The 26,999-nt window shown below is 41.0% G+C and overlaps 1 protein-coding gene across 4 annotated transcripts in view; it reads right to left on the bottom strand.

The window, feature by feature from the left end:
• Nucleotides 1-26,999, bottom strand: part of DYNC1I1 (dynein cytoplasmic 1 intermediate chain 1) — a 279,310-nt gene that overhangs the window by 115,012 nt on the left and 137,299 nt on the right. For all 4 annotated transcript variants that reach the window (XM_021689493.2, XM_021689495.2, XM_021689496.2 and 1 more), the window contains 3 exons: nt 9,412-9,501; nt 2,864-3,026; nt 580-679 (listed from right to left, as the gene is read on the bottom strand). In XM_021689493.2, coding sequence (XP_021545168.1) covers nt 580-679; nt 2,864-3,026; nt 9,412-9,501 — 353 coding nt within the window. The remainder of the gene's footprint in view (nt 1-579; nt 680-2,863; nt 3,027-9,411; nt 9,502-26,999) is intronic.

Below are 26,999 nucleotides of genomic sequence, written 5' to 3'. Positions count from 1 at the left end.
GGGTGATAGGCAGGTGATATAAACAGGCTGCCACGTGGTGGCTGAATCCATAGAAGTGGAAGAGACGTCCCACAGAGAGCATGTTGGGAGGAAGAGTAGAGGTTGAGGGTACAACCACGGGGACCACAGTGGTGGAAGAGAAATACGAAGTTTTGGAGAAGTGTGAGAACCAGCAGAGAGTAAAGCTGTGGAACCCAGTGGAAGGATATTGTTTTTAGACTACGAGGATGTCAACTAGGCTGGATGACAAGGAAGTCAGGGCAAATGAAGGCTTAAAAACAGCCACAGGATCTGATGCATGGGAAATCACTGGTGACCTTCAGGACAGCAATTTCACAGACAGGATGGCCTGCTCCTTGTCTGGTGCCTAGCACATGGTAGGGACTCGACGCATATGAATAACAGCATGCAAAATTTCAACTGAAAGCTCAGTAAAATGAGAAAGAAAACCGACAGGCGTAGAAAAAAATTGTAGGCTAGTAAATATATCTAAAGTAGTGGAGAAAAACTTTTTTTTTTTTTAATACAAATGCCATGAGAACACAGCCCAGTTTGTTCCACCCCAGCAATAATTCTTACCTGGAGAGACCAGTCCATACAAGTGACTACTCGATGCTTGGACCAATGCTCGTCGTAGAACTGACGATTGAAAGAAAGGTTGGCTCCCGCCTGGACATCCCTAGGAGGATTTAAATATCAAAGACAAATATGATGCTTCAGAATGGGGCTTTATCTCTGCTGCTCATATTGAAAGAATGCAATGGCAAGAGCATGGCACATAAAACTGAGGCCAAAGCTTCAGTTTAGATAGTAAAGGCTAATCATAAATAAATGAACTAATGGTGGTCTCCTCTATGAAAAGCTCACCCAGGAAAGGTTTCCATGTATTACTCCAAAGCTGGTATGAAACGTCAGGTAATTTTCAGGTTCTCATCTTGACCAGTCCCTAAAGAATTTTCTTCCTCCTAGTAAGTTCTATCTTGAAGCCGAGTTCCCTAGAAATCTCCCAGCTATCAAGGGAGCACAGTACCCTTGGAGATGCTTTGATATCATACCAATATCTCCTTATCTAGCCTTAGACCAGAGATGATAGGCAAGCTTCTCTTTACCTATAATTTCTGGTTGACTGTAGTGCTGCCTCCCTGCTCAAGAGTAAGTGATAAGTTTCACCATGAGTCAGGCAGAGTGGAGGGTGCGCGACTCACCAGACGTATTAGATACTTAACATAGACCAAAACAGCATCTGGGGCTACACTTTGGTCAGCGTTTACTTGGCTGATACTCAACTGGCCACAAAACCTCCCTTGAAGAACTCTACACTGGTCATGCATTCGCTCCACAAGACTGGGTGCAAATTGAGTAACGCTCATTCTGTGCCAGCAGCTTTGGGATCTGCATAAAAAGCTGCCTACATTTCTTAGGCTTCAGTTCAGGAATTCCCCCACTCCCACCTTCCTCCTGTTCATTTCCTTCATCCCACTGACTCGCACCCTGTATCACTCGCCTTATACAGCTCTTGTTCAGATGGTGACTTGGCCCCAGACTGTTTACCTGAGCTCCGATCGGCTGACTTAGGACTTTTTTTTTCCCCCTACTAACTCTTCCTCAAATCCATCACTGCCAACTCAGGCAAGAGGTACACACACCCAAGTAACCGCCAGGCACCCGGAGGGAAACAGGACCCAGAAAATTGACTGAGACATAGAGTAATGGCTTTTTCAAAGAAAAATAAAGCATCTCATAACATGTATGTTCAAAATATTACTGTCTCTCTGAAATAGTCTAATGATGCTGCCAACTGGTTAGAACATTTTCAGAACCCTCTTTCGAAACTGTTTTTGGAGGTTGTGTTACATTCCCTTGAGCATCCTCAATGATAATACATTGTCCTTTGAGAATTGTATTTGAATTTTAGAAATAGTAAAAAGTCAAATCTGGTGAATAAGGCAGGTGATCTCACCTTTTCATATTGTTCTTGGCCAAAAGAAATCGGTGGCTATAAACTGGCTATATTTATTTCTTACAAAGCTCATAAAGTACCTCCTCGTATCCCCATGATGATGGTTGACTGCCCCTGCCTTTTACAATATTTACGTTACAGTCTCAGAGAAAGTCACTGGGGGTCATTTGTTTTTATTGATTACTTTTTGTTTTATCTTTAAATATATACATTTTTTAAAATATTTTATTTATTCATTTGTCAGAGAGAGGGAGAGAGAGCACAAGCAGGGGGAGCTGCAGGCAGAGGGAGAAGCAGGGAGCCCGATGTGGGGCTCGATCCCAGGACCCTGGGATCGTGACCTGAGCTGAAGGCAGACACTTAATGACTGAGCCACCCAGATGCCCCTAAATATATCCCTGCACATGACTGTCCTACAAGACATATACACGTATGTTCACGGTATCAAAAAAAGGAGAAGGGTTGTAGTCTCTGTTAGCTCTTCCCCACATCGGTGAAGGGGTCCCATATCTCATGCTTATTTTGTTCAGCTTCCTGTTTGCTTAGACATCAAAAATAGATCTACTGGATATAATACAAATCTCCTTTGCTGCTTATAGGAATGTTTTCTCAGAGGACAATGTACGTGACTCTGCCAGTGTCTATCACCTGGACTGTTCCCCAGATATCAAGTTCAAAAGCATTTCATGGAAGCACATGATAATTACAGGGAAACATTAATCCACAAGTTATAACCAAAGCCCTTAGTCAAAGCTGTTCAGCAAGATCAACCCTGGAATTTCATCCTCCTCTGATTTGTTTGGTTTGGGATTTGCCTAGTCAATACATAAGTGAATTTAGAATCAACAATAATTTATTGCAGTGTTTTTTTTTTTTTTTTTTTAATGCACACAAGAAACTAACCCATCTTTTTCCTCTAACTCTCGACCACTATAGTCAAAGAAGATGTCAGAGTCTTCTGCCAGTGCTCTTTCAATCACCCGGATTGTCCGATCAAAAAAGATGAGGAATTCCTCTGAATGAAGGATCTGCTGTTTTTCTTCCTCGGTCAGCTCTCGTGGAGGGGCTTTTTAAGTAAAAGAGATTGTTAGGAAAGAAGAAAAGGATAATTAAAACATTTCAAGAGGAATCCAACTCTTGAAAGAGACGACTTACCAAAAGAGTGAGCAGATGGTGAAATAAATCATTGTCAATATTGATTCTAAATTGCTCCTAAATTCACACCAAAGGTTTTTGCAGATGACTCCCCTAATTTTACAAAAATATTTCATATCTGGACTAATTACTATTTCAAAGAGTCAACAAAGATTACAAATGAAAACAGACTGGTGTTTTTTAGCAACCAGTTCTGAATGTTCCCTGCTTTAGAACTGAACTTGAAAAAGAGCTCAAAGAGTACATAATAGAAAAATCTATAAAACTATGTATATTGGATATGACTGAAAGCTGCACATACGAAATAACTCAGAACTGTCTATAATATGATCTGGGTAGCATCCTTCCTCGCTCTCCTGGACACATTCATTTTATTTTAGAGGGTTATTTGGTAAGGCCAACTGGCTCTTACACAGGTTCCACTCAAAACCTGAAACGTGTCATTCCAAACCTGCTTTCCCCTGAGATATCTTCTGCTTTTAAACAAACACATGGAACAAATAAATGCTTTTATAAGACATCTCGAAATTGTTTTTATGCCTTTCTTTTCTAGCGTGATTAATCTTATTAAACTAAGTTTGAAGATACAAAATGAGGCAAAGAGAGATTAAGTAACTGGCAGTATGTCCTGGTGTCAGAGTCCCAAGTAGGTTACACAGACAATCCCTTCAGTGGCAAGGCTTACATACAATGATCGAGAAAGGATTAGGGACTCCCCCAGACTGAGAAGCCCTCAAGCACAGAAAGGGTCAGCTGAAACTTTGTGGTTCTTCAGGAGCCCCAGCTCAACTCCCTTGCAGAGAGCATTCAGTACATGTTTGGTGCATCACTCTTTGGATGACTGGAAGCTTCTGGAATTTAAGGGACAGGAGGAGGGTGCTGCACTGCAATCAGTGCTGGAGTCCCTAGTGCAGTCTCTCACCCACGGGCTTGCCCAAACTCTTCCACAACCATCCCCATCACCATTCCTACCTGGCCACAGGGTCAGAGGACCCACATAGGTGCAGTCAGTGGTAGCAGCTTGTTTTATGTTATTTGTTTCGATCAGTAGTGTCATGAAGCCACTGGCCTACCAAATCTGAACTGGCAAGCAGAATGACTGCAGAGCCAAGGCAGTGGATCTCAAGATTTGAATGTCCATAATGTCTTCCTGCTTCTGACCTCCCCCTTCCCTGCCCCAGCCCACGGTGCAGGGGGTCTGGACGGACTCCAGAATCTGTGTTTGTACAAGACTAGGGTTAGGATAATGTAGTTTGTTCACACTTGGCAAAATGCTCTCCAAGGTCATATTATAACAAAACATGATTCACCTACTACATACAGCAGACGATCGTCTCCCAAAAGAGTTCGTCCCATAGTTTGTGGTAGCCCTACACATAGTTAGAAATATTCCTTTGCTGCTGAAGCCTCTAGAGCCCTTAATATGCCAACGTGTACTGGGACGCTCCGGGAACCTCCATTGATACCTGCTGAGCAGAGGTGCCCACACTGGTCTGAGAAACGGTGAAAGTGGCAATGTGTAGATATAAACAACAAGGACTCTACAAAACCAACCCAGAATCCAACATTGCCTCCGCCCTTCACTAACTTTGATTCTTTAATCAACTAAAGCTCTCTGAGTAGCAGTTTTTAATCAATAAAATGGGGTAATGATACCTAAACTTGAAATCTCATTTAAGGCTTAAGGATAAATATACTGGGCAAATAGTTATGCATTCAATAATTAGTAATTAAGTAGTAATTAGTCTACTTTTCTTTTTTTTTTTTTAAAGATTTTATTTATTTATTTGACAGAGAGAAACACAGCGAGAGAGGGAACACAAGCAGGGGGAGTGGGAGAGGGAGAAGCAGGCTCCCCGCTGAGCAGAGAGCCTGATGTGGGGCTCGATCCCAGGACCCTGGGATCATGACCTGAGCCGAAGGCAGACGCTTAAAGACTGAGCCACCCAGGCGCCCCAGTCTACTTTTCTAAAACTCCCATAAATGAGGCATTTAATTTTTTCACCCTTATGTAAGTTCAAGAAAACAGATAACCAGGCAAAAGAAAAAAAAAAAAAAACCTACAAAATGCTAGGTTCATTTTGGTTTGGTAGTACTGTTACATAAACAAACAAGCTTCACCAAACAAGGATACCATAAGGCCAAGAAGAATGTCTTATTTTAAAAGCCTTGTTCAGCCTTAGTTACTATTGATGGATGACTTGAGACCTATCTGAAATTAAGCAGAGAAATAGGACTTTTTTCTCTTTATTCTTTTTTAAAATAATATTTAAAATATCTATTCTACTCTCTGTTTATCTTTTTGAGTTACTTATATTTCACCTGTATCTTTCCTTACAGGTCCACTACCTTGAATAAAAAATAGTATCTATGTCATTTTCTGTAATTTTTTCTTCCCTGTAGCTTATTGTCACTTTGATCTCAGCTTTCAAGACATACAACTCCTTCTCTAAGAGAAACATAAATGGCTGATCAAAGTGTATTTGCAGAGGCCAAGTTCAGGTAGGTGAAGGAATAGCCTCTCCAGATATTATGTTTGACAATACAGTATTTGGCTTGAAATTAAACTGCTACTGAAGCAAAACAAAGGATATATTTTATATTAAGCTTTGATGTCTAACAGGGATCAAATGACATGATTTGTTAGCACAAAATAATAAGATGCATGTGCAGACAAGTACTTTTTGAAAGTCATAAACAATATTCAACTTAGAAATTAAATAGGGCCATAGTTATTTCTGATAGACCCCCAAACCTCCTGTATTTAAAATCTTTAAATTGATAAGTGTTACAATGTAATGAAAACATAATGGAGTATCCAGGAACCCCGACTAAAAGCTGTATTCAGAGAAAACACCTCTCCACACACCGTATTTCATGAAAGAAAAATTGGTTGATTAATGGAATCCACAAGGTTCAAAATGCAAGCACAAATAATTAGAATCAGAACTGTATTACTTCGGAGTAGACCCCAAATTCTCCCTGATATATCTGTTTCTGCAGCTTCTCCCTATCCCCGGCACCTAATGAATTATCTTCAACATGTTCACCACATAAAAAAGTGTGAATTAATTTAATAGCAAAAGGCATACCAGAGCAAAACGTAGGCATTGTTAATCATTGATTTTTCTTTTTAAGTTAAAAGCAGAAAATGTTATTATTGCAGGTCTGTTTGTTTTTGCAACACAAAACATGGAGTATTTCTGCCAAGAGCTAACAATATTTTATGCATGTAAAATGGCCTTTTTTTAAAAAAAAAAAGAAAAATTCCTTATGAAAAGTCAAACACATGGATATAACTAACATATGATCCAAATGACAATTTTCGTACTTGCCCAAATTTACCTGAACAGTTACATTTAGCCTGAATAACAACTATGAAGACAATGTACTGAATTCATGAAATTTGAAGTTTAGAAGATGGCCTAAGTCTATGACTTTGTGGTTGTAAGATTAAAATCTAGTACACATTTTATTTTAGGGTCTATTGTTTATTCTTTTTCATTATAGAAAAGTTAATTTCTCATTTCGTATTTGAAAATACTTGTGTATGTGTCTTTATGAGGATTCTATCCTATTTGCTGTGCTTTCTTGAGTTTTTTTTTTTTTATTGACTTAATAGGTACTTTTCCAGTTTGTTGTTGTTGTTTTACTCTATTTACTATATATCTTTGGTTTCACATTTTGATTTTTTTTAAATACAAAATTCATAATGAAATTCACAATTCATATTAAGTATTTTATAATCTTTCCTTGAGGTCAAAAGCTATTTTAAAAATATTCATTTCAGAAATGTCTTGCCTTGTTTTCAACGATGCAGCTTTGAGTTTCGATATAAAAAATTAAATCTTTTAGCTATTTTTCAAGGGTATATGCAAAAGACAAAAAATAAAGGAGTAAACCCATGTAGCTTAAATCTTAAACCTGATTAAACAGGGACGGTGGCTCTTCTGGGAATTTTACAGTGAAATCATTTCATAAACAGGAGCAAGAAAACCAAACCAAACTAATAAAGAAGGAGGATCTCCTTCTCTGAAGTTAATGTGCATTTACAAGAGTTAGGTTTCTGTTTCTGTTGTTTTAAATCTCTAAACATGAAGATACCAGAACACTCACATGTAGAAATTGCCTAAAATTTGATTAAAAGCTAACATATACCTGTCGTTTGCACTACTCTGTTGTGGAAAAAAAGAGTGCAAACAGTAAAATAGTAAACCCTTATTTCTTGACCGTTTAGTGCATTTTGATATCACACGGGCAAAAATGTCAAAAGCTAGTGAGCACTGATTTTTTTTTTCCCCATCTCCCACTTACCTTTTTTTTTTTAACTCCCAAAAAGGCCAGATTTCTCAAAAATGTGCTCCCTGGTTTGAAACCATGTATGTCAAGTTTCAGCCCAGAGCAAATTTTTATGGCTGAGTAATAAATCCCTGAAACTCAAGGTTCATAAGGGAAGTGCTGACACAACCCTAACTGCTCTGCAACCGTGTGAATGGCGCCACGATTATATCTGCTGCAGATTCTTGAAAACGTTTGCAAAATACTGTCTTAAAAAAAAAAAAAAAAGCCAGAGAGTTTGATGCCAACATAAACATGCTTTTAACCCATTATGTGCTAATTTGCAAAAAAGCCATTAATAGAGAAAAAGGCACACGGTGCAGTAGTACACAGGAAATGTTCTTCCAACTTCTTTTTGACTTTTAACAGGACTTTAATCAATTCCATGAAGCCTGAGCAACGGTTAAAAACGAGACGGTGTTTTTGCTCCGGACTGAAGAAGGGGGCTGCCTTACTTTGCCAGAGAAGACAGTTTGGGGATTGGGGGGTGATGGGCAGGAGAGAATCTGTGCCAAGACACACAAAGACACCCTGGCTCCTTATCACCCAGCAGGGCTTAAGGATATTTTGCAAAAGGAAAACCCCTTTATGTATTTTAATAAATCCTGACTTATTTCATCTCTTGCTACACCTGTGTTAATGATATTCCATTCACCAGCTTAAAAAAAGTGTTCTTAGAATTTTAGACAAAGTCTCTTCCATCAAGTGCATTTAGAATCCCTCAGAAAACATCACTCTCGTGCCTTCTGTGGATGCTACTGTTAAAGAGGCTGAATCTACTCCCTGCCCTTAGTCGGAGCCCAGAACTTGATGGTAATCGAAATCACTCAATGCCCGAGCAGGTCAAAGTGAGCATATATGACCAATATGTACCCATTCCTATAAAAGTCCCCAGTGACAACTATGTGCCACATACTATACCAGAGACACAGGCATCTTTTGAATTTAAAAATCAAGTGAGCTTCTAATTAGACTTGTGTTGATCTATATTTGGGACACTGAGCGGGGACTATGGAAGAAGCTTTTCAATCTATGCATACTTCGTTTGTCAGTAAGAATGACAATTTCAAAGTTCTTTTATCTCCAGGGACTGAGAATCTCAAAGGGTTACAAAATTAGATTTTTAGGGAATCGGCACCTGTAGTATTTCTTGTCTTCCCTTTTCTTTTTTCTTTCTGCTTTCTTGTTTTTGAGACCCAGTGCTACAAAAGGATGATGCCATCGTGGTGAAATGTACTATCTTTGGAGTCAACTACAAATCCTGGATACATACTGTATCTTTGGATAAGTTTTTAAACCTCTCCCTTCCTGGTTCTTTATCTGTAAAGTAGGAATAATAATAGTATCTGCTTCAAAAGGATGTTTTGAGGTGTAGATAATAATATCTCTAAAGGGCTTAGGAAAGAGTTGAGTACACAGCAAGCCCTTAATAAATGCTCATCGTTATTATCACTGGAACATGGAAAGGTTGTTCTTCATACAGACAGAGCCGTGGAAGAAAACTGTGAACAGTATAGTTAATAGTAATGATCACTGTTAATGTTTCTGTGTAGATCACATGAATAAACCTCAGAATTTATTAACGAAATAATTATAGCTGCTTCTTCCCTTTACTGTTATCATTGGGAATATACAATGCAGTGACCTAGGTAACATGACAATGGATAACAACTATCTTATTTTCTCACTATTTAGTGATAATTTTACTGGAATTGTGAGTGGACTTGTTGCTGGAATTGTGGATGTTTCTATTTTATTTACTTCCATTGGTCAAAAGAATAAATGACACTTGCTTTGGGGATTACAGTTTATAGTGCTAAATGTAATGTATTGAACAACCATAGAGACCTTCCACATAGGGAGTATGCATTTAATTTCTACTTACCAGGATAGCCTCTTATGTTGGTAAACGATAACAATAAAATGATGACTAATTTATCTCCTATACCATACCATACCTTCCTTCACCTCCTGTTTTTGGTCTTGATTTTCCAGTTCTGAATCGTGGCCAACTTTAGGTTCTACCATTTCCTCATCTTCCTCATCCTCTAGAAAAAAAGAAAGAAAAATGCATTATTTTGTTTCCTTCAAATCAAAGCCTTTGGTTGATGGTGGGAGGTAGGGGCAAAGGGTAAAGTTCCAATCATTTAGGGCAACTTCTAAGTAAATCAGTCCTCAATGAATGCCCAAGATATATGTTCATGAATATATGAATAAATTAGCTCCAAAAGGGGCCCCTTTGAAAGTCCCCCCAAACTGCTGAGAAAACTGCAAGAGTCAGCACCTGCTAACATCCATCTCCAGGCCCTCACCACATGGGATGTCTTGGAATTGCCTTTCTGACCTCTGAAGCTTCTTCAGAGATGACCCAGGAATAGATCTCAAAATGTTTCCACCTGGGGCACATTCTCCACAGGGAACACCTGCTGTACAGACGACTCATTTCCAATTTAATTCTCACCAAATTAATTTGTTTTTGACCTACAGGAAAGGGTTAAATACAGGTCTGACCCCAGGTCAAATGCCATTGGCAAGTAAACAACCAGGGGGTAGAGCCCCCAAAGTCACTGCCCTGGGCCTGGGAGAAAGCAACCAACCCCAAATGGCATTTACACATTCAGAGCAGCTCATGCATTAATGCGAATTTAATGAGCACCAACAAATGGACCAGTCTGCTACCACCACCAGATGTTACAGTGCCCTTCCTGCCCTATGCAAATGTGTGCTCATTGTGTCTGCTCTCAACCTGCCTTTCTTAGAGGCCCCTTTCATTACAGAGCGCTTGAAACCATCAGTCACAATGTGGATGACGTAGGGGAGAGTCAAGGTGTCACAAGAAAATACAATGTATAGAAATAAAATGATATAAAAATTAAAACTTGCTTTCACAGTTTTTTAAGTATATTATCTTCTCTCCTGAGTATTATAGTCACTGGAGGTTATTGATTTCATTGGTTCAAATGGAATTTAAAAGAAATGAATTCACTTACTCCCTGCCCATACATTAATTCATATATTCATTCATCCATCAAATATTTACAGACTTTCTGTAAGATCTCAAGTGCTGTAGATAGTCCCATTTCCATGATAATAAATCCTGAGATTTACATTGACTCAAAATTTCAGCACCAACCACTTAAAGAATGCATTATAAATGCATACCTAAATGCCCAAATAAATATCTGTAGCCTGAAAAGCAACTCCAAAAAGTCTGACTACATCAAGCAAGTGATTTGGGGGCAGAAAAGCAACTCAAAAAATTGGGATGTGTAGAGTATGGCATTGCAATTTAGATATTAAGAAATTTTTAATGTGTATATTCATTGAAACAGTACTCCAGGTGCATGTGTAGAATGTGGAACCAACCTCATTACTTTATAACCACACTATGTACATATTAGAAAGAATGTGAAACACTTTTAAGGAAAATGGTCATTTATTATTAACACATGCAATAAAGAGTTGCACTTGAGATTCTGAAAAGAACACTGAGTTACCCTGATTTTTAGACAAATAAACCTTTAAAGTTATAAACAGCACGTCTAAGTCCTTATCCATATATAAAGATATTACCACTATTTACCCATTAAAAACGTGCTTGGAAAGTCACAAACCAAAGAGTCATGTGGCCATTATGTATCCTGATCCGAAGACCTAACACGAAGCCTTAGGAGGCACCAGCTGAAGGTTAAGTCTCCTCTTCTGGTAAACCTTGGATGGAGAAGCAATCTTCAAAAGACCACTAATCTGCTAGAAAGTGGCTCTATTTCTGAACCTTCTAGAGACATTTTAAATTTAATCGATTTAGCAGCAATGCCCCAGACACTTACAAAATGCAAGTAAATACAACAACTACACAGGTGATAGGGTCTGTGTTATGGGTGGGACCTCCCCCCCCCCCCCCCGCAACACCCTGAACATTTGTATGTTAAAGTCTTAATCCTTAGCATCTCAGAATGTGACATATTTGGAAATAGGGTTATTGCAGATATATTTAGTTAAGATGAGATCAGACTGGAGCACCTAGGTGCTCCAGTGGATTAGGTGGGCACCTAATCCAATATGACTGATATCCTTATAGACACAGACTCACACACAGGGAGAATGCCATGGGAAGCTGAAGACGACTGGCGTGATGCTTCTAGCAGCTGAAGAGTGCCCAGGATTGCCAGCAAACCATCAGAAAGTAGGGAACAGGCACAGAAGAGCATCTTCCTTACAGCGCTCAGAAGGAACCAACCTTGTCAACACCTTGATCTCGGCATGCTAGCATCCAGAACTGAGACGTTAAGTTTCTACTGCTTAAACCACCAGGACTGTAGGACTTTGCTACAGCAGCCTGAGCAAACTAACACAACCCATTAAGTGCCTTCCTTTCTAGGACCCTAGAATCTGGTGGAAGAGATACAGGAGCTATACAATAATAATACCTAAGGCAATCATGAATGCTTTACTCGTAAAATCTGATTTATTTATCAGAACTTGGTACCATCAGCCTCATTTTCTAGGTGACGAGACAAAATAATCTGCCCCAAAGAAACTCCCAACCACATCAAACTTCAAGTTCTGTCTGGTTCTGCCCGTTTTCAGATCTAGGAGCTTTAACCATCAGGTATACTATATCCTCCCCTGCTCAGAGCCTGACATGACCTAGAAAGGCAGCCTTGGAGAAAGGCCCACAGTAAAAGCAGGTACAGTGTTAAAGCTGCAGGGTAAGGAAGGGTTTGCATAGGCTCTTCAGGGTGGATACACCATGGCCTCAAGAAGAACGGTCTTCTACTTCCAAGAGGCAAGTACGTGTAAGGCTGGCTCAGTTGTGGAGAAGTTAGGTTTCACATCCTCGAGAGCTAGAGATGATGGGTTGTTTTATTTATTAAGAATAAATGGCTACTGCATCCATGCGCGCCTGGGTGGCTCAGTTGTTAAGCGTCTGCCTTCAGCTCAGGTCATGATCCCAGGTTCCTGGGGTCGAGTCCCACATGGGGCTCCCTGCTCAGCGAGAAGCCTGATTCTCCCTCTCCCACTCCCCCTCCTTGTGTTCCCTCTCTCACTGTGTCTCTCTGTCAAATAAATAAAATCTTAAAAAAAAAATACAGTTGACTGGGCACCTGGGTGGCTCAGTCGTTAAGCGTCTGCCTTGGACTCAGGTCATGATCTCAGGGTCCTGGGATTCAGTCCCACATGGGTCTCCCTGCTCGGCGGGAAGCCTGCTTCTACCTCTCCCACTCCCCCTACTTGTGTTCCCTCTCTCGCTGTGTCTGTGTCAAATAAATAAACTCTTTAAAAAAAAAAAAAGAATAAATGGCTACTGCATCCAAATTCTGTTCTCATCTTTATTTCGGAATCCACTACCCCAAGACCAGACCATCGATGCCTAATATAAAGCATTAATTCCTCTGGCTAGACAGATTCACAAGTCGGGTTGGGAGCAGCACCTCAAGGGAAGTAATTGATCTGGGTTTGAGGCTGGAGTCTACCTCTTGCTAGCCCCTTGATTTTACATAATTTGTAGAAACTCGCTGAGGCCTTGTTTCCTCATCTTCTGAATTGGGATAATAATCCTTTCTTAAAACACAATGTTGTAAGAATAACCAAATAAAATAATTGATGTGAATTTGCTCTTTAAACCAAGAAAGTTGGGGATACCCATATGCAAAAACCTTCAAACGTTGCATTAGCTTGTATATCAACCACACATTTATTGGGCACCAGGTACTGGGAATATGAGAGGGAAAAGAGAGACAAAAAAAAAAAAAAATCTCTGTGCTCATGGAGCTTCCATCTGAGGTGAGGGAGAGAAACCACAAACAAATAAATAAAACATATATTGTATCAGATAAGTGTTATGGGAAAAGAGAAAGCCAGAAAAGGGGATTGGGCATGCTGGTAAGGGGAGGAAGAGGTGAAATTTAAAATAGAGTGGTCAGGAAAGGTCACACTGAGGTGACAATCGAGCAAAAAATTCAAGGGGTTAAGGGTGAAGATCTTTCGGAATACTAATAATAACAGATTCTTCCATCTCATTCTGTGGATCCAAGGGGTATAATGGGTCAAGGTTTAAATTAACTTATTATCTGTTCCACTGACGATAGAATTGTAGAAAATAATTTTGCTTTTATCAGAGCCATCTGTTTGTACATTCTCATCCTCTAGTTCTTTTTTTTTTTTTTTGATTTTATTTATTCATTTGAGACACAGAGATACAGAGAGAGAATGAGCATGGGGGGGGGGGGGGGGAGGCAGAGGGAGAGGGAGAAGCAGGCTCCCCGCTAAGCCAGGAGCCCGACGTGGGGCTTGATCCCAAGACCCTGGAATCATGACCTGAGCCGAAGGCAGACGCTTAACCATTTGAGCCACCCAGGCACCCCTCTCATCCTCTAGTTCTTAAATGAAGTCGATTTCACTGAATGACTTGAATTAGTCAGCTTTAAATAGTATCAAGTTCTCACCTTTTACAGATATAAGAGTTTTTATTTTAGATATTAATTCCTGGAAGAGTCAAAATGCAACATCCTGACAGAAAGTAGTCTATAAGGGGCACCTGGGTGGCTCAGTTAGTTAAGCACCAGACTCTTGATTCCGGCTCAGGTCACGGCTCAGTGTCAGGGGATCGAGCCACGTGTTCGCCTCCATGCTCAACTCGGGCTCCACGCTTAACGGGGAGTCTACTGGAGATTCTCTCTCTCCCTCTGCCTCTGACCCCCCCCCCCCCCCAAATAAATAAATAAATAAAATCTTAAAAAAAAAGAAAATAGTCTATAAGGGCTTGGCTAAAACCAGGGCTAGGTTGGGGACAGCAATGTGTTGTTTTATACATGAAGTATGCAGGAAAACTGCAGGTTATCTAACTATTCAAATAGAAAATTCTTCCCCAGAGAATATGTTTTTGATGAATTAAAAAAACCCAAATACTTACTGTGTTTATAATATGTGCAAAATCCCACAATGAAATACTATGAATAACAGAGAAACAATTTTTTTTTTTAATACCTGACCTTTTAAAGAGGTTACAAAACAATTGTAGGCATTAATTTTTAGTGGCCACAGAGTTCTTTGTCTATCAGCCTTTTAAAGACACAAAGTAAGTGTTTCAGTAGATTTGTTAAGGAAATAAAACACAAGAGACTGGTTCGTTTCTCTGCATACTGATATGTTTGCCTTGCTCAGCAAAGAGAGTCTATTTTTCTTTAAGACTCTGGTTTCCTTTCTGGTGCAATTGGAATTACTTTTGTTGAAACCATTTTCAAAACAGTTAAATAACTTTAAAGAAAAGGATTTATGTAGACCCGCTACAGACTACTGATATATGAGTTGTGCCACTAGTTCATACCCAGTTACATTTCCTCTGAGATTGGAGGGAAAAAAATTACCACCCACATATGGTTTCCTGCACGAGGTCCACACGAGAAATTAAACTAGTGGCAGAAGTTAATTACCTGTCAGTCTGAGCGGCTAATTTCAAACAATGGCATCTTTTAGACACTTTATTTTATTTAGCCCCCGGGTTCTGCCACCAGCAGCTGCTGCATTCAGTCCTTTATAGTTGGGAAAATCTTTGGTAACCACTGTCCTCCTCTTATGATTTCCTAAAGGTCTAAGAATGAATAGTTGCATGTTCAGTAGCAATCACACAGGACACACTTAGCACAAGGCCTGACCCTCTGTGTGGGCTCTGGAAGGGTTGTTTGCTCTGCCAACCTGCGTTTCAGAATGAAGTCAAAACTCCAGTCCTCTGATGGTTGATCCGCTCTGATGGCCTCACAGAGCTGAGACTTTGGAAGGGGAGCGTGGTGAACGCCTGTCACTCTCTGGCTATACAACATCAAAACCCCTTTCTGTCTGGGGGTGCTCCTCGTAGTACTGCTGTGTTGGCGACATGCTGAACCCCTACTTTCTTCTCCTGAAGCCCCAGAGGAGACACCTTCCGGCTCCCCATCTCCCAGTGACCAGAACACAGGCAGGATCTTAGCAGTTAGACTGGATGCTCCTAACTGGGACTTTATCTTTGGAGCCAGGAGGTGAAGCCAAGGGAAGAGTAAGGATCAATTTCTGGCAGCATGCCATAGTAGCAGCAATGTCCCAACATCCTGGCCAGATTGTTCCAGAGGTCCACAGTCTGGGCTCCCTTGGCCTCTGCTCTTTTTTAAGCCCGTTCCTTCTGCCTCCTGTTGATCCTGTGAGCACCAGGTTTCCTTCCAATAAATCTCACCAGAGGTGATGTCAACACCAGATTTCCTTCCAGTGAATCCCACTGGACTTAGTGCCCGCTGCTTGCAACCAGAACCCTGAGCAACACAGCGCGGCCCTCTGTGAAGAAAAGGGCTTGTTTTTATAAGGTCACTGGGTTCTCACTTTCCTCGGCTCTCTCAGGGCCTGCAAAACCCCAGGATAAGAGGGCCTGAGTGCCCAGCCCTCGCCCTTGCTGCCCAGCTCCTGGCTTTTCACGAGGGGGCTCTGGCCCCCAAGGGTCACCGCATGGAAGCCAGCTAAGTCTGGTCAGGTGGAGGAAGGCTGGGAGCAGAAGGGGCCATTTCACGCCATCCTTCTCGATTCCAAAGGGCATCTTGCTGTTGCCAAAGTTGAAGACACAAAGCAATACTATGTGACTTTGAATCGGACAGGCTAACGACTCTAAGATGCAAAATTACTTTATGTGCCACTTAGAAAAACAATGACTGCTAATTAAACTCTAACACATCATCAATTCTAAGGTGAAAAATCGTGAATGCTGGAATTGATAGAATAATTTGTGGCTTAGAAATGAAGAGAACCTGGCTTCCAAAAGATAAAAGGGATGGCAAGGACACAGAATCAGTGCTAAATCGAGCTTGTGACTGTGCTGTTGTCCTTGAACAGACCTGAGGAGATGCAAAGGCACTTTTTTGTGTTTCGGGGTTTTTTTTATATGTATTGCTTTCAACTTAAGAATAAACGCCCTAGCTATTTTCATATAATTCTATGTATAAATATTTCTGATGATGACTGTTTTTAAAACATTTTAAATTTTTCAATAGAAAAACAAAGGAAAATAGGAACAAAGAAAAACAGAAAAATTAGGATTGATTTTCAATTTAATGACGGTATTCTTTGCAGTTCTGTCCTTGGCCTCATCTTTTTCTCATATCCAATGCCACTCTGGATAATACTTTCACCCATGTCTTCCATCATCACCCATAAATTGGTATGTCCAGCCAACATATCCCTTCCAGGCTCCAGAGTCTATACTGCATATTCCAACATGAGTGGCCCATAGGCAGCTCACATTTGACATATTCCAAGCAGAACTCCTACCTTCTGTGGAGACCTACTCCTTTGATTATTCTCCATCCTGCCAAATGGTACCACCATTCACATGGGTTCACAATTGGACACTAGAATACATACCACCTTCAATTTCTCTTTGGCATCAGTGCCTGTAAGAAGGGGACTCTAAGTCCTTTCAATTTTGCACTACCAGCCTTGTTTTATATTTCTAGTATTTATTTTGTTATTTAAAAAACACATCTACTACACTGTTGGTGAAAATGCAAGCTGGTGCAGCCACTCTGGAAAACAGTATGGAGGTTCCTCAAAAAGTTGAAAATAGAGCTACCATATGACCCAGGAATTGCACTACTGGGTATTTACCCCAAAGATACAAATATAGTGATCCGAAGTGGTACGTGTACCCCAATGTTTATAGCAGCAATGTCCACAATAGCCAAACTATGGAAAGAGCCAAGATGTCCATCAACAGATGAATGGATAAAGAAGATGTGGTCTATATATAATGGAAGCTTATTTTCAGTTTTTACTGTGAAAAATATCGTTATATGCAAACAATGAATCATGGAACACTACATAAAAAACTAATGATGTAATGTATGGTGATTAACATAATAAAATAAAATTTAAAAAAATAAAAAACACATCTATGTGTCCTTTCTACAACACACACACACACACACACACACACACACACACACACACACACACACCCTCTGTAACACCCTAAAAATGTTAGTATAAAATCTCGTAACTCCTTCTTGTCTTTTCCATCTCACCTTCCATTCTGGACAATGCACAATCACCCAGTGTCCTAATAGGTTCATGCCTCAAGAACACTGAACGTAAGTGTTTTGTGTCTGTGTTGGTCTTCCCTTCAATATCCAGGAGGTAATTACTACTAGCTCATGGTAATACAATTCTAGAGCTTTAACACTTCCTCCCAACAAGATTTGTTGACCTCCTTCATTGTTCCACCGCCCCACCTTATGTATATCTCTATGATAACACATCTCAGACCACTTGAAATTAAGTTTATGCATCTATCTCCACAAGCAGATGAAAAGTCCCCAAAGACCTACTCTTGTTAGCATCATCAATGTCAAGTACTGAGACGAGCAATATCAAGACAGGTGCTTGATCTGGAAAGATAGTTATGAACCACATCATGTAGGACCTTGAGTGACAGAGCAAGTTTGGACTTCCTTCTGGAGATCAGTAGGCACCTTTTAATAAAAATAAATCTCATTTAGTCCATATTATTTAAAATTTCAAAAGGAATTCAAGGCATTGGTAATGCCAGATATGGCTTTTGAAAGCTCATTTATCTCCTTCCCAGGCAGCCCTTTATGCACATTCTAATATATTTAAGAGGTGGCCTGACTCTTGATGAAAATTATTGTTGCCAACCAGCCCTACAGGGAAACCAGAGCCTTTTAAAAACACAAGAGAGAAGGTCTGATTTTGTTTAAGAATATGGAAGCTGGAGGGGATTGGGGAAGCCTGGAATGAGGGAGACAGTAAGAAGGTAAACTATAGCTGGAGTCCAAGCAACAGATGACAAGAACTTGACCTAGGATGGTTCGGTTGCCAGTGGGCATGATGAACTGAATTTAGACATGTGTTTATACAACAGACAGTGAGGGCTCCCGTACAGAACTCACTCAAGTCACCCTATCCTTGGACCAACTTTGTGTACAGTTAGCCAACTTTGCCAGGAGTCCAAAGAGAGCCACCCTCCTGATATGTATCACGGCGGCCAAAATAAAGTATAACATGCACCACTGAATGCTTACACAAACCAAGGTGAGCACCTCTGTGCTTTAAAAATATGCAGGAAAGACATATTTTGTGGGATTTTCAGTAAGCACTCTGTTAAATATACTACATGCTAACATTTAAAAAGCCTTTACTTTCTGGTCTAGAAAAATCTGGCCAGAGTAAAGAAAACATACATTTCTCATCGTACAGAGCACTCCTGTTAACACTGTAGGCCACATCAGTTCTCTCCTAAGGCTCTAACATGACAGTACTTGGAAAGTGTACTTCCTGGTGGAATGAGACCCAAGGCATTGCAAATGAGAGGAAATGAAAGCAAATGTTCAAAACGAGAGAGGAAGCCAGAGAATAGTACTTTTTAGCAGCTGTTTCTGCAACTCGTAACTGTACTGATAAATAATATGTTGCAGTAAATATGTGTTGAATCAAGCTCACATGGGTTAGCCTGCTTGTATGGAAGGATGGAGAGCAGGAAGAAAATGATGCCCTTCTTGGAGATGTCCAGGCAGGAGCCCATGGGTAACTAGAGCATTTGCTGTTTGGTTATGAGAAGGCTTGATTGATCTGTATTTCCATAAATTTCCCTTTTTAGAAACCCTGAATGGCTCCCTAATGCCTAAATTGGCTTGGCATTTAAGGCCCATCCCCATTTCACCCCAACTTAATTCTCCAATGTTGCTCAAAGCAGACTAGCCCTTAACTCCACTGTGTATGAAACAGGCAAAGTTTGTTGTCAGTAAGCACCCTCTGTCCTTCCCTTTTTTAGTCTTTTATATTTTTCTGGCCCCTGTCTCTTCAAGCTTTCTCAGGAAGTCACGGAGTCTTCAGCCACAGATGAGAGCAGCTGGATGAAGTAATTCACACCAATGGATTAGAGAACGGTAACCCAAATAATTAATCTCTAATGGCAAACTACAGCAGGACCTGGGAAGGAGAAAGATTTTGAAAGCAGAGCCAACCCTCAAATCAGCCCTCTGTCCTGCATTCTTGGAAGGAGAACCATCCATTGCACAACTCCAGAAAGCAGCATTCCCCTTGTGCTTTATGTGAATATGGGAATAGGGCCTCCCGGAGTTGTATAGCACACAGTCTCTATCCTTAACAGCCTTATTTGTATAGATCTACACACACACACACACACACACACACACACACACATACACATTCTGGGCAATAATTCAAAACACTTGCAAATGTTGTTCTTGGCTGCTTGGAAAGGGAGAAGCTCTAGCTTCTCTTTTTCAGATTTAAATCCCTTGTGCTGACTACTTTTCATTTTGGATAATCCTATACCCTATTTGTTTCCTCTCCCATTTTTCTAAATGTGCATTATCTGCACTTCTTCCTAGTAGGAGCACTGCTTGTGAAAGGAAAATGGGGCTCCCAGGGAAAGAGAAGTCATCATTTTTACTTTCAGCAGCAAGTGTAGATACGTCCCAGAGGAGGGTAAAGCTCAAGGTCTCCAGGTACTAAAATGGTTATTGTGTTATGTGAAATATAAAAACAGAGGAAAATAAATAAAAGCCATTTAGAAACATTATGTTGCCTGTGAAGAAATTGCTCCCAAGGAGAAAGTGCTATCTTCCATCTCTAGGAATTGTCAACTGTGACTATTAAAGTTAGCAGCTGTCTCATCAAGCACGGCGCATATAGGTCATCCACTAGTGCATGTTCTCTAGCATTCCTTTCCTTCACAGGATCAAATCTTATTACTTCTATCTCTTTTAATCTCCCACCTCCAGGCTTCCTCTACGCCAAACCTTGCTACAAATAGCACTGTCCAATGAACACAGAACTGTTCCTGTGCATTTCCTAGTGAAAGCCTTGATAGTTCTCATCACATGCAGAATAAAAGCTGGCTTCCTGGGCCACATCTTCAAGGCCTCCAGGGGCTGGTCCCATCATGTTATTCTTTTTTTTTTTTTTTAAAGATTTTATTTATTTATTTGACAGAGAGAAACACAGCGAGAGAGGGAACACAAGCAGGGGGAGTGGGAGAGGGAGAAGCAGGCTCCCCGCTGAGCAGAGAGCCTGATGTGGGGCTCGATCCCAGGACACTGGGATCATGACCTGAGCCGAAGGCAGACGCTTAATGACTGAGCCACCCAGGCACCCCCATCATGTTATTCTTGCCTGAATTTCCTCTACTGATATTGTGTCTGCTGGACAAACTTCTACCTTCCATCCACCCTCTTCAGGTTTCTCCCTCAGCTAGACTCTCTCCTTCCTCTCCTTTTACAAAATATGAGCACCTAATAATGTGTCTGGCACTATTCCAGGTGCTGGAGACACAGGCAGTGAACAAAACAGACAGAACTTCCTGCCTTCATGGAGCTTGCTTTCTAACAGGGGCAGAGGGGGTGGGGTGAGAGATAATGGCCAAGATAAGCAAGTAAAGTATGTGGTAGGTTAGGGAATTTCAAGAGCTAAGGAGAAAAGCGAGGCAGGGAAGGGAGGCAGAAGTGGTGGGTATCACAATTTTCTCACAGGTAGCTCGAGAGGTCCCTATGGAGAGAGGGCATTTGAAAACAAGCCTTAAGAACTGAGGGACCAAGCCCTGTGGATACATGGGCAAAGTATTCTTGGTAGAGGAAGCAAAAGCACAAGGGCAGGATTTTGCCTGGGAGTGCTCGAGGCCTCAAATACCTTCACATCTTCCCCACCTGTAAAATCCAGCTGTACTTCAAGATCTGATTCAAATGACTCCCAGTTCCCCAAATCTCTCCTATTCTCCCTCACTGGAAGGGGTTTCTTCCCCACTGAACCCTTCAAAGCACTTCAGTTGGGTATCTTAACAATTTTTCCTCAGCCAAAGAACTAGTATGTTTAAGATGAGGGCATTTCTCATTCTCCACTTTATCTACTATGTATTTATTTTAAGTAAGACATCCGTGTACTTTTATGAGTTTACTTCTCTACCCAAGACTCTACATCTCTACATTTCTTGGGAGAAGGACACATTAATTATTCATATTTATTTACCTCAGTATGGTTAAGTTTTTTTTTTTTTTTTTTACTGTTTTAAAGTTAATAATCTCATTTCTTTAGCTCTAAAGAGTATATTTTCTCAGTGGTTTCTCATTGTTTTAGCTGCATCACGAATATACTCAATTCAATCTCAAATTTTAAGGTCCCTTTCCTTGGTCACTAGGTCTCATCATCATTGACAGCAACAAATTTCAAAACTTATCCAGAGACTCTGTATACTTATTGTGAGGTTCATGGTCCTTTGTTTCTTGTCCTGGTCATTTGTCACTAGATATTTACTTGTCACCTAACGTATGCTTGGATCTGTTCTAGGCATCATGGGAAAAAAATAGCTATCAATTTCTTGGATTACAGATGTCAAGCTTTGTGGTAAATGTTTTATGTTCATTAGCTTATTTAATCCTCATAATAACTCACTGAGGCAGACACAATGAGTTCTCTCTACACATGAGGAAACTGGGCTTACAATGGGAAGATGAGGTGGCTCGGGTCACGGAGCTAGAGGAAGCAACAGAGCCAAGATTCAAACCTATGTTTTCCCGACTCCCAAACTCTCTGTTTCCTGCTAAATCCTACCAAACAGTATAACGGAAGAAAAGGAAACTGCAATGGACATTTGTGGCTTTGACCACCCAGAATCCACCATCCTACTTCTTGGAATTAACAGTCCCTCTCTTCTTCTTTGGTGTACCCATCCCTCCCCACTCCCAGCTAAATAAATCCTACTTAAGATTCAGGGGATAACTTTGTATCTGGGACAATGGCCAATGAGACTTTATCTGAGTATTTTTCTTTAGTCATCAGTAGAATGATCATGTAATCTAGTGTCCAAATTGGGATACTTCTGAGAGGGAAAGAGGGAGCAATGAATATTTAAGCAGGACTGACAGGTATGAATGAGGATGGTCTGGGAAAAGTGGGACATGTGGTCACCGCCTACTACAGGGAAGTGGATACCTCTCTTATATTTGGACTGCATGACTATTCTGGCTAAACCAGGACACATGGTCACTTCCCCATTAGGGAGGTGGATTCCTCTCTTCCACTGGACTGGTATTACAGTAATGTGGAACTGAAGCTGTCCTCCCTCCCCATATGGAGCATGAGCGAGAATCAATAGATAAAACATGGCCAAGAGATGGATAGTGGTAACTAACAGTTTGACACCTAGATTGAACAGTATGCTGAAGCCAGACTGTGTCTAGAATCTAGGGCCTCGATTTTTATTTGTAAGAGCCAACAAACTTCCTTTTGGCTTCAGTGATTCTGGGTTAGTTTCTCTGTTACAACCCAAACAAGTACAAATGGTCAATTACTAATAATTACTGAGTACCTACTTTGTGTTCTGTATTTTCTCTACGTGATCTCTTGTGGCACGCACACTGTTGTGCGTGGTAGAGAGGGGTAAACGCATGAGTCCCGTGCCACACCGCTCAGATTCAAATCCTGCTTCTACCATTTAGTGGCAACATTTGACTACTTACTTAATCCCTTGCACCTCAATTTCCTCAGCGGTTGATTAGAATTGCTCTGCTTGGATAGTGATGATTTTTAGATTGCTTAATCTAGGGCACCTGGGTGGCTCAGTCGGTTAAGCATCTGACTCTTGGTTTCAGCTCGGGTCATGATCTCAGGGTCCTGGGATCAACTCCTGCATTGGGGGGTCCCTGCTCAGCAGGGAGCCTGCTTCTCCCTCTCCCTCTGCTCTCCCCCTGCTTGTGCTCTCTTTTTTTTTTTTTTTAAAGAGAGGAGTCAAGATTGACTCCAAGGTTTTTTTTTTTTTTTTTAAAGATTTTATTTATTCATTTGAGACACAGAGATACAGAGAGAGAGAGCATGAGCAGGGAGAGAGGCAGAGGGAGAGGGAGAAGCAGGCTCCCTGCTGCGCCAGGAGCCCGACGCGGGGCTCGATCCCAGGACTCTGGGATCATGACCTGAGCCAAAGGCAGACACTTAACCATCTGAGCCACGCAGGCACCCCTGTCTCACTCTTTCAAATAAATAAAATCTTTTTTTTAAAGATTTTATTTATTTATTCATGAGAGACAGAGAGAGAGACAGAGGCAGAGGGAGAAGCAGGCTCCCCGCAGAGCAGGGAGCCCGATGCGGGACTCGATCCCAGGACCCTGGGATCATGACCTGAGCCGAAGGCAGACGCTTAACCAACTGAGCCACCCAGGCGTCCCAAATAAAATCTTTTTTAAACAAGTAAAATAAAAAAATTGCTTAATGTACTTAAAGCACATTTTATAGTATTGATGAGGAAATGGAGACTCAAAGAAGTTACATGATTTGCTGAAAGTCAACCAGCTACTGAATTATAAAGGCAGACTTCAAACCCAAGATTCTGAGGTTCCACATTCTATTCTGTTTCAACATGGTGTCTCCACTGCCTGTCTCCCACTTGCTTGAGCGAGGCTCTGAGGGATGGCAATGTCTCAGTGGGTTTGGACGAGAGAACAAGGGTGACCACTGGAGAATAAAGTTCGTGACGTGGCACAGTCCCTTTGTAGCACAGCTGAAAACACAGCTGCCACCCATGTTTTGTCAGACAGACCCCAGCCTCTCTTTCCTTGCCTCTTCCAGTTTCTGTATGGTTTGAGCACTGTGAGGAGGCTGCGATCCACATGTAGAGTCAGAAGGGTTCCCATTTCCTGCAGGGAGGTCTGCTCAGACAGTTTTGTTTTCTCCAGTACAAGAAAGAGTGCCTACAGGATGTGCCCTGCTCCAGCTCGTACTGCATGGCTTCTACTCTTCCCCTGCTGACCTGCTTCAACCGAGCCAGCCTCCCAGCTTTTTCTTGATCTTGCAAGAACTCTTATATCTCACGGCTTCTGCATTTGATATCCCCTCTGTGGGGAATACTCTTTAATCAAGTATTCAAGTGTCTTCCTCAGGACATTTTTAGAGTCTCTGTTCAAATGTCACATCATCTGTGAGGTCGTCCCTATGCAACCTAGACAATACAGCAATGTGCCTCACCCCATTCTGTCCCGGCACACAGCACTTGTTTTCCCCTTACCCTGATTTTTTTGTAATTTCATAGCACTGATAACTAACTGATCTTGTACATTTATTTACGTATGTGTTTACTGTCTCCCACCACAGAATGGGAATGCTACAATGTCCATGACTGCGACTCTTATTTGCTATATCCAAAGCACCTAGAAAGGAGCTGGGTGTGTGGTAGGTGACAATAAATATTTGTTGGATGGTAAGATGACTGAACACACAAAGAACAGCAAAGCAGCGCTGCATCTTGAAACCAGCATGTGATTCCTGAAGCCAGCAGAGGGATGGCAGTCCTGGTCATTGGAAATCAGGACTCTTCCTACCCCACTACCACCTTGTCATGGATGCCTATGACCTGACAGATCTTGTTCCTTGAAATGGGAACTAACTATCTCTTTAGCATTTGTATCCTCTAGAAGACAGAAATGAGATCATTTGAGTACTTTTCATTTCAGCATTTTCTCGTTCTGCTGTCCAGTCCCCAGCCCAGAGAGAACTGATATATTTTCCATCTGGAAATACATCAGAATTCATCACAGTCCAATTCTAAGGGAAGATCATTAGCACATTTGTTTGCTTTTATCCTGGCATTAACAACTCTATTTGGGGCTAAATTATTTCTCCTGGTTTCAACGTCAAGTTTTCCCATTGGCTCAAATATGAAGTCCTTGTCTGTCAGTGCAATAATTTTCTATTAATTATAAAAGAAGAAAGCTGGCAGTTTGAGAGTCTTAAGGGAAGCATTTGTCTAATCCAAGAAACTGATTTTCCAGTTACTTGGACTCAGTACAACTCTCAGTTGTGGTCAGATTCACAGATTTCAAAGTGCCCCTTGTTTTTACTTTCTGGTCAGTCTAGACAGACCTGGTTCTTTCCTTCATTTTTCAAGCTGCTGAAACACCAAGTTGGTCAAAAGAATCTGAATCTCTAGAAAATAAATGGAGCAGTCCTTCACCAAGGACTCCATAACTTTCTCTTGAACACCCTTCCAAATAGAAGAACAACCTCGGTGATGCGAGGAGAGATTTCACATCAAAGGGTCAGTGTGAATGTAAAAACGACTCTGTGACAACAGAAATAATGACCACTATTGTCCTATCTGGAATGAAAAAATAGTCAAGTGGTTAGAGCACACAGTTCTGAATTTTTTGCCTGTTCTCAGTTATTTCAGTTTCATTCTGGGTGTCCTCACCCAAACGAAGTTGCTGTTTTAAATAATAATTCTTCTCTTCATTATAACTGGACACATGTTCTTGAGAACCTGTTATGTGCAAAGCGTAGGCAACATCTCAGGTGGGCCACAGAAACAAATCTAGAGAGATGCTCGAACTCAAAGACTTTGGCATTTAAGCAGGGGAATGACAACTGTATGTAAGTATCTACATCAGAAGAGAAACTGCTTGGAGAAGCGCTTTGGGAATTCAGTAGGGGTCAAGTTAACTGCTGGTAGGGAGAGTACGGGCAGAGAGAGAAGAAAGAGAAGCAGATTTTTTATGGAGTTTAATTTTAATAGGATCTTGAGGGATGGTGGCACCTAGACAAGGATGTAGAGATAGGAATGCAGAGTATTATTCCAAGAAGAGGAAAGAGCATTGCAAATGCATAGCAATGGACAGATGAATAAATATCAGGATAAATACCAGGATAAGTGGGGTCATATACATTTGCTACTTGATCCACTCAGCTCTGTTGAGAAGAAGCACTGTAAATCCACAAGGCTTCAGCTAATGTCAAAGAGGGTTGAGGAACTGTAGGTACTAAGCAGTGCCATGACCCAGGTGGATGATTTTCCCATCAGAAATTTTGAGATAAGTAAATTACCTATACATTTCTTCCCCAGAGATAGCACAGGGACAACATGATCTTATTCATGACCTTTTGTTATCTGATAAGCAAAAGACAGGTTTCTAAGCTCCTGTGAGATTTATTTTCTCATCTGTAAATCAGGGATGCTAATTAATATCTGTTCTAATTACATAACAAAGTTCTTGTGTAAAACAATGAGATAATGGATATAGAGATGCTTTGTCAGTGGTTAAAAGGCTACAAGGTGTTAGTTACTAAGGTCGGGTAATTGTAATAATAGTAACGTCCAATGCCTACCCAGCCACAAAAATGTGCAAGGTGGGAAGAAGATTATGCAATAAAAAGAGAAGAGAGACGTTCCAGTTAGGACTCATCATAGAAACAAAGGGCTGGAAAGATCCACAGAGACAGCTATTTGGGGATGAAGAGCATAAAGCACCTCACACATCACCAACAGAATAGGAAATATTCAAATTGTATGAGACAGAGTCTAAGTCCTGTCGAGACTAGAGAGAGTGTGTCAGCTCTGGGTCATTAGACAAGCACTCAGGTAGACTGGGGCTAGACTGGGGCTTCCTGCAGACATAGCTTGGCTTCAGAGAACAGGTAAGAGTAAGATGGGCAAGGGAAAGGGTGGTGACATCTATATCCTCTAGGTGAGACATTCTGAGTTTCCATTCAACCCCATATTTCCCTC

This window comes from Neomonachus schauinslandi, chromosome 12 (genome assembly GCF_002201575.2).
Source record: "Neomonachus schauinslandi chromosome 12, ASM220157v2, whole genome shotgun sequence".
In the NCBI taxonomy this organism is placed as follows: domain Eukaryota; kingdom Metazoa; phylum Chordata; class Mammalia; order Carnivora; family Phocidae; genus Neomonachus; species Neomonachus schauinslandi.
Note: the sequence above shows the minus strand (reverse complement) of the source record. Positions and strands in the feature narration are given on the sequence as shown.